Source organism: Gopherus evgoodei, chromosome 13 (assembly GCF_007399415.2).
Source record: "Gopherus evgoodei ecotype Sinaloan lineage chromosome 13, rGopEvg1_v1.p, whole genome shotgun sequence".
NCBI classification, from domain to species: Eukaryota; Metazoa; Chordata; order Testudines; family Testudinidae; genus Gopherus; species Gopherus evgoodei.
The window spans coordinates 33,363,792-33,372,278 of NC_044334.1; the positions used below are offsets into that span (position 1 = coordinate 33,363,792).

Consider the following 8,487-nt stretch of genomic DNA (forward strand, 5'->3'; position numbering starts at 1 on the left):
TTCAGGCAAAGAAATTATTGGATTGCAATCATTTGGTTTGGCTATGAACAATTTAGTTAAATTAGCTGAAGAATGTTTACAGTGTTATGTAATTGAAAACCTGGGCTGCCTATGAAACAAATACAAGAAAATATGGGGTAATTCATTTGTTTTGCCTGAAGTCAACAAGAGTATTTGTATATTTCAAGCGATGATTGTCTGCCCAGAAGGGGTGGGTAGACCTCTGTTTTTTTTGTCTTTCAGATAATCAGAGAAAACTGATGCCAGCTGAACAGCATTCAACGTGCATTTACTGGCACAATAGGAATTATGTTTTGTGTTCTATGTTCTGTCTTGTGGTGTTTGTCTTGTGTCCAGAATTTTTGTGTTTAATATTTTTATAAAATAATCTAGTTTAAAATCAAACAAAAAGGTTAAATTAAAATGCAGATACCTGTTTTGTTCAACTTGGAATACAAAGTGTTTGGATAAATCAGGAGAATGTAATATACTAAAGTCTAATGCATTTCCTTAAGTAAGGAAAAGAAACTTCGTTGGTCAAACTGTTAATTGCAAAAATTGTTGTTAAAATTTGCATACCAACAGTCTTTGAAAGCAAGGACAGGAAAAGTTAACCCACTCCCCATATTGTATATGGGATCTTTCTGGCTACCTCAGATTTCTAGCCAGAGGGCTGGGGATGGTGGAAAGCTATTGGACTAGAGGTTAAATTTAATGAACTCCTCAAAGTGGGTGTGCTTGTCCTGGCTTGTTGCTCCAAAGCTCTGTAATAAGGTTATTTTAGTAAAAGCGTGTGTGTGGCATATATTAAATAATAAGACTAATGTACTGTATAATGACAATGTTTATGTCTTCATTGTTGGGAAAAAGGTGTATAAGTAAAAAGTGGAAGTTTCCTTTGCAGGTTAAAAGAAGACAAGAAAGGAAGAAGAACAAAGAACAGAATGAGTTAACTGGAAAAAAGAATTAGCTAGCAAGCTCAGGCTATAGATAAGACACTGACTCCATTCAAGGACACTGCTCACAGTTAAGACTCGGCTAACAACTAGGAAAAGGAGGGCTTGAATTTGCCCACACAGCTATAAGATCTGAAGAACACTGCCAGGCACTAATGAAATGTGTTAAGTTTCTTTTCTCACAGGTAAAGAAGCGCTACCCAAAGACCCTAGCAGTCCTGCCACTCCTTGGAACCAGGAGACGGGATTGATGTAAAGATCCACCGATGAAAGACTGCCTTGGCTCCATGCTGGAAAGGCCCTTAAGTCCTGATGACTACCAATACCGCTGTGAAGTGCCAAAGACTGACTGCTTGGACCCAAGATTCTCACTGCAAAAAGACCACTCCACATTGGGAGAATTCTTGTCAGTCTTTATTTGTCTGCCCTTTTCTGATGTGTCAGATTTTTGCGTGTGTGAATGCTTCTCGTCTGATCTGGCCCCTACTTTATCCTCTTCCAGCCTCTCTTCCTGACTAAAACTAGAAAAATCTCTATCACTAGATTCTTCTCTAATACAAGTCTCTGTCCCATCCACGAGTTCCTCTGCAGCCATTGGCTTTCCCTCCATCTCTTAGTTTAAAAACTGCTCTGCAACCTTTTTAATGTTAAGTGCCAGCAGTCTGGTTCCACTTTGGTTTAGGTGGAGCCCATTGTTCCTGTATAGGCTCCCCCTATCCCCAAAGTTTCCCCAGTTCCTAATAAATCTAAACCCCTCCTCTCTACACCATCATCTCATCCACGCATTGAGACTCTGAAGCTCTGCTGCCTACCTGGCCCTGCGCATGGAACTGGGAGCATTTCTGAGAATGCCACCATAGAGGTCCCAGATTTCAGTCTCTTTCTCGCAGACTAAATTTGGCCTCCAGGACGTCTCACCTACAGTTCCTTATGTCATTGATGCTTACATGTACCACGACCACCGGCTCCTCCCCAGCACCACACATAAATCTATCTAGATGCCTCGAGAAATCAGCAACCTTTGTACCAAGCAGGCAAGTCACCATACAGTTCTCCTGGTCATCACAAACCCAGCTATCCTTGTTTCTAATGATCAAATCTCCCATTACTAACAGCTGCCTTTTCTTAATGACTGCAGTTCCCTCCCTTAAGAGGTAACTTCAGTGCAAGAGGTGACCCCAACACCATCTGGAAGGAGGGTCCCAATTATGGGAAGCTTTCCCTCTGCTCCCATTGACTGCTCTCCTTCCGTGGGCCTTTCATCCTCCTCAACAGCGCAGTGGCTGTCTGACCGGAGGTGGGAGAAATCTACAGTGTCTCAGAAAGCCTCATCGACATACTTCTCTACCTCCCTTAGCATCTCCAGTTCCACCACCCGGGCCTCCAAAGCCTCCATGTGGTCTCTGCGGGCCAGGAGCTCCTTGCACTGAATGCACACATACGCCACCCACCCACAGGGCAGGTAATCATACATGCTACATTGAGTGCAATAAACAGGATAGCCCCACTCTGCTGCTGGGCTTCTGCCTGCATTCTCTCTTACGGCCACCTAGGTTAACAACAGGGTTTTTGTTTCAACCAAGAAGTTTGTATTATAGCTTAAATGTTTTAAAGAATGGCAAGAGTATCTCGCCCCCTTTCCACTCCCCTTCCAAACTCCCTCACGAAACTCCCCGTTAGCAGCCCTGTTCGCAAAGCTTCCTGGTCGCTTGCTCACTGCTTTACAAAGCACTCCCCTATCACATACTCCCCTACCCCCAGCCCCTGCTGTGAGACACAGAGGGTAGGGGGCTGGGAGCACCCCCAGGACCCCAGCCCACACCCCCAGCCCCCAGACCTGAGTCCTGCACCCCTTCCCACATATCAAGCCCTCACACCCCATGCTCTGACTCCTGCACCCCCTCACACATCCTCACCCTAACCCTGAGCACCAAATATGGGAGCTCCTGCACAGACACACCCACATTGCCATTTGAATCCCTCACACCAAATGGGAGCTGCCCAGGTAAGCACTCCACACCCAAATGTCCTGCCCCAAACCTGAGCCCCCTCCTGCATCCTAAAACCTGGCCAAACTCTGCAGCCCAATCTCCAGCCTGCTCCTGCACCCTAACTCCTTCCCAGACCCTGCACCCCCTGCCCTGACTCCTGCACCCTGAACACCCTGCCCTCACTGACTCCTGCACCCCCCTCACACCCCCAGCCCTTACTCCTTCACCCCTCACAAACATACCCCAGTTCCCTACCCTCCCTGATTCCTGCAACCACCCTTACCGCCTTCCCTCCCCCACCCCAGCCCCCTGCCCTCACACACCCCCAGCCCTGACTCCTGCCCCCTCCATCCCCACCTGCATTGCTTGCATGAAACAAGAGCTGCTCCAGGTAAGAGATCCACACCCCAACCACCTGCCCCAGCCCTGAGCCCCCTCCCACACCCTAACTCCTGGCCAGACCCTGCACTCCAATGTTTTAAATTTTTTTTTAATAATAAATTTAAAAGCACTTTACAATAGTTAGCAAACAGTACAAACAATATTTGGAAAGATCATTAAGTGGTGCACCAAGACTCTCAGCAATTTTCAAGTGGTCTGTGGAAAAATCAGTTAGAGTACAGAAACAATCAAGGTACCTCATTATATTTTCATTTACTTACAGGAGGAGGATGAAGCAAAAACTGAATGAAAAATGGGGGTTGGGGAAGATAAGAGAATGTTCTTTTTCTTGCCTGGGTCCCAAGGAGGGACCCCAAAAATGAAGCTGAGCACAGGGCCCCACTAACGCTAAATCCACCACTGAGCTTCCTTCTCTGGATACCCCCAGGCAGCATTCAAGGACGCACAGACTGTCTGTGTGATAAGTAACCCTGGACCACCAGCTCTGACTCCAGCAGCCTGCTTGTTACACCCCAAGCACATTCAGGTCTGGGTGGAGAAGGCTCAGGGTTTGAGAGGTCAGGGGTAGGAAGCTTCTGCTGGTTATGCCGCACCTAATCCTCAGTTTTACTTGAGCAAACAGGAGATATTTGAAACTGTGCGATACGGCTCCTGTGCTCTGTTCCCAAAGTATTCTGCAGCAGGGGAGGGTCTCTGGCAGTGTGTGTGTCACTGGCATATTGGCGTGATGCTGAAACAGGGCAGACTAGAGGTGGCATTGGGGGCTGGCATGAACCATCTCTCTTCTTTTCCTCTTCCAAGAACAGACGGGACAGTAACCCTTACCCAGCGAGGTCACATTCTCATAGTTCTCCTGCATGACATCCCTGTAGAGGGCTGAGTGGGGTCCAGCAGAGCCCACTCTTCACTGGTGAAATACACAGCAACCTCCTCGAAGGTCACCAGCCCCTGAAAGAGCAAGAGTCCAACACTCAGTACCTGATGCCCCACTCACAGCCCCCCTGTACATGGGGAACAGGAGCCAAACAGAAACTCTGGGTGAATTGGAGTCAGAGTCCCACCCCCACCCTGCTCAGAGCATCCAGGAAACACCAGGGGGAGGGGACGAAGAGAGAGCCCCTCCTCTCTCCCAGCAGAGCCATCACACACCTACTACCCACAGACTGATTCAGGAGATGGAGCCCCTAGCAGGGTCCAGGGACAGCTCCCTTGTAGGAAGCCCAACAACCTCCCCATTCTGAAGAGCTGGATGTGAAGGGAGGGGAATCTCCCCTAAGCCTCACTGGTGGGTTCCCCTTTCATATCTCACAGCAGCCGCTGGTTAGGCAGGTCAGGCTCCAGCACTAGGAGAGTGGTTAGTTTTCCCAGCCCCATGGAGCTGGGTTATTTTCTGCTCCACAAACTAGAGCATTTTCACTACCGAACCGCATGGGTCTGTTCCTAGAATCTAGGCTACTTATTAACTAACTCCCAGCAGGTTTAGCACACCCCTGTCCTCCTCTCTTTCTCCACCCTGTGCATTTCCTGCAAACCAGACTGTGCAAACCTTCCCATCTCCAGTGTATTTGCTGTCCCTCTCCCTCCTGGAGGAACCCACTAGCAACCCCCTGATAATCCCTACCTGTAGTGGCTCCTCTGCAGCCATTTCTCTCCCCTGTCCAACGAGAGGACGGGATGAACTGGAGCAAAACATGGACGTTATTCCGCAGCCTGGCAAGGTGAGAAGGGCAGTTGTGAAGATTTCAGAACAGGCTTTAATTCATTTCACAGCATGATTCCCCCAGGCCCGTTCGCTGCAGACAGACACCCTAGAGTCTGCCATGCTGAGAAAGGCTTGATTTCTGTGTACAGTGTAGACCTGGTCCTTCCTGCCAGGCTAAGCCCACAGAGACATGTTTAACCTCCCTTCTCCCTCCCCCCATCCCATAACAAAGTCTCTGAACACAAGGCTAAAAAAAAGCAGAACCAAAGGAGTCACTGTGGGGGATTCCCTCAAACACTGACCCCACGGCAGCAACACCCCAGCAGGGGGAATATGGAGTCAGGAACTGGATTTTCCTCTGTCTGATTCTCATCTTTTCTACAGGAAAGTGACTCTATCCAGGGTTCAGTAGTACATCTTTCTGGACAGATTAGAGATCTGGAAATCTCTCTCCAAACTCTTCTCTCCCATTGCCCCTTTCAATCTCTCTCTCTCTCTCCTTTTCCCATCCCCTCTCCCTGCCCGTCTGGCAGGAAAGTCCCATTCCTGGGTAGTTTGCTCACCCATGGCTAGATTTTATCCTGCAATTGCTAATGGGATGAGAAATGAGGAGGGTCTGTTTGTGCAGAGTCATTTTAAGGCCAGACCCCAGCCTTTTCCCTTTGTTCCTTTCAGTTACTTGGAATGTCTAGCTCAGAATTTAGTATTAACAGGGCCCAGGGCTGCCCTACGGGACTAGGACCAGATGAAGAAAGTCATCCCCTGGGCCGGGCAGAAAAGAAGCTTTAATTAAGGTCACTTCCCAGCACAGAAACCCACTGGGGGAGCAGCAGCTGCCAAGCCTGGTCTCTCAGATCACAATGGAGGCTGCAGCATCTGATCCAGGAAGCTGAACCCCAATATCCTGAGCAGAGAGGGTCAGAGCATTTGAGCAGCTTCCCTCCTTTAGCTCTCTGGGGAGATCAGCTAATGAGAGCCCCTCCTCACGGGGAGAATTGCTGATCTCATTTGCCCCACTGTCCATCTGGAGTCACTCCTTATCTTTCCATACAGTGACTCTGGATTAACATTGATCTCAGTGAAACCAGATTTCAGAAATGAGTCCAGAATACTGTGAAAGAGATCATCGTGTGGCAGTGCTGACCTCCTTCCCACCTCCCTCACCGCCCAGATCGAGAACAAGGACTGGGGGCACAAGTTTTCCAAACTGAACCAAAAGTTCCCGTAGTTTTCAAAAGAGGAGAAAAGCAAAATCTGTAATTTCACACTCACAGTGTTTGATAAGTGGATAGAAAGTTATCACAGTGACATGGCATGTGACTGAGGAATGCCGGCAGGGCTTGGAGCCAGGACTCTGGCACAAGTTGATCAGAGAGAAGGATCATGGTTAGTAGAAGTTCCCACAGCCAGGGGCCCACCAGATATTCCCTGGGACACAGCCCCTAGAGTCCCTGGCTAGGGACCCCAGATACCCTGCAAAGCCCCACCAGCCAGGGAATCCCCACCAGACCATGACTGTCAGGTTGGGAATCCCAAAGGGTTCCCCCCACCAAAAGCCCCCAGCAGCCAGGGACCCACCCACTGGGAACTCAGTCCCTCACTGCCTGCCTAGGACTCCCCCCAAGCAGGATCTGCCCTGCCATTTGTCTGGGACCTCCTTCTCCATCTAACAGGACCCCGTGATGCTTTACAGTGGGACCCCTCACTCTGCTTCCCTGGCATCCCCTGACCTAGTGCCAGGGATCCCCTCCCCCAGCTCTGTGCATTGGACATGGCAACGATCCCAGGAGCCAGCCGGGGAAGCCCAGTCAGAGTCCCTGGCACAGCATCAGTCTTTCTCTAACCCCCTGTCCTGCATCCCCAAGAGACACCCACCCCTGCTGTTCTGCAGCCAACAGGATCCCAGCAATACCCACCTTCAGGACCCATAGCCTCAGGGTTGGGAACATCAGAACCGCCCCCCAAAAACCCCAAACCTCCAGAACCCACCAACCTGAGTAGGGTACCCGCTGTCCAGCCATCCAAACACCTCCCCCGACCACAACGCCCCTTCAGCTGCAATTTCCCCACACAGACCCACCTCCACCCCCCACCCAGCAATACTGTCACAGTGCCTGATAAGTGGCTAGAAAGTTATCACCGCCCCCTGCTGGCCAGTCACACAGGCAGAGGGAGCCCTGGGGGATGTCTCTTGAACAGGAGAATGGAAGGCCTGGAGGGTAAGAAATGTCCATGCCCTGTCACTAGCTAATAATGTCCACCATGGATCCACCCCAGAGGTGGCTGCATCTTAGCACTGTGGGAATCAACCCCTCACAGAGACCATTTGCCATGAGGTTTGGGATACTTCTGGATCTATGCTGCACTCAGAGCAACCTCCTTATCCCAGGCCAGCTGGAGAAAAGGGTCCAGCCAACTCTCCCGTTACCAGCTGGGAACCACTGATCCCCAAACATACAGAGGCCTCTGGTTTTGAGGGGTATTAAATATGTGGCTGGTCTCTTTCATCAGCAAACATTTTAACAGAGATAAGGGGGGGAAGAAATGATTTTCAAAGGAGAGGGGAAAGACGATCACTGGGAAATTTAACCCCCTGCAACCTCCAGGATGGAGACTGACTCAGAGCAACAGGCTCCCTCCAAAGAAAGAGAAGTTGTTGGGATTGAGAAACATGGGGAACATTCCCAAACATGAAAGGATTTTTAATTGACATTTGATAATAACAGAAATGAAAGAGAAAGGCTGGAAATCAGAGGGATTTTATATCAGTTGTTGATAGGAGGTAAAATCTGCGTGTTTCACATCAATATTTGATAAATGAATAAAGAGGAAATGGGCACCATTTGCAAACATTTTATATATATGTTCAAGAATCTGAGAAAAGGTGTAAATCTGAGATTTTCTTTTTATGTTATAATTAGAGAGACGGGAAAATCTCAGGGCATATTCAATTAGAAATAGAGAACTAGAGAGAAGTGGGACAAACGTTTAGGTTATTTTATTTTATTTTATTTTATTTTATTTTACTGAAGGCAACAGGGGCCCAGTGGTACAAGGAGGAAATTGGGTAGCTAAACCCTGGTGGCAAAAGCCAGGGACTTGGTGCCCAGCAGCGCAACAGAATGCAGTGGACAGAGCCACCCTCGCCTTGAAGCTCCAGCTCATTAAAAAACATCTACAATCTCTGATGGCCAATGAGAGACTGACATTGCTTGCTATTTTAGCACTTGAAAATGCCATTGGCCAATCTTTGGCTCTCTTTAGTGCTGTGCTTCAGTTCATGGGGGAAAGGCAAGAGAAGCAACCTTTCAACTAAAGGCCTGGGGTTAACATCTTAACGCTGTCTCCTACTGTAACACGATTTAATACTGGCCCACCCTGTGCAGGTGACAGTTCCATTTCTAGGTGTTAGCACATTTCAGTTACTGTCAAAATT

At 48.8% G+C, this 8,487-nt stretch overlaps 2 protein-coding genes and 1 long non-coding RNA gene across 3 annotated transcripts in view; 2 read left to right on the plus strand and 1 right to left on the minus strand.

The window, feature by feature from the left end:
- Positions 1–8,487, plus strand: part of LOC115660743 (zinc finger protein 883-like) — a 573,128-nt gene that overhangs the window by 501,782 nt on the left and 62,859 nt on the right. The window lies entirely within an intron of this gene.
- Positions 1,264–8,487, plus strand: part of LOC115660749 — a 15,717-nt gene continuing 8,493 nt past the window's right edge. Inside the window, exon 1 of the long non-coding RNA XR_004002907.1 lies at positions 1,264–1,362. This is a non-coding gene — a long non-coding RNA (uncharacterized LOC115660749). The remainder of the gene's footprint in view (positions 1,363–8,487) is intronic.
- The window catches only part of LOC115660747 (zinc finger protein 610-like), an 18,843-nt gene continuing 15,332 nt past the window's right edge, over positions 4,977–8,487 (minus strand). The window contains exon 5 of the mRNA XM_030582404.1: positions 4,977–5,059. Coding sequence (XP_030438264.1) covers positions 5,048–5,059 — 12 coding nt within the window. The 3' untranslated portion in view covers positions 4,977–5,047. The remainder of the gene's footprint in view (positions 5,060–8,487) is intronic.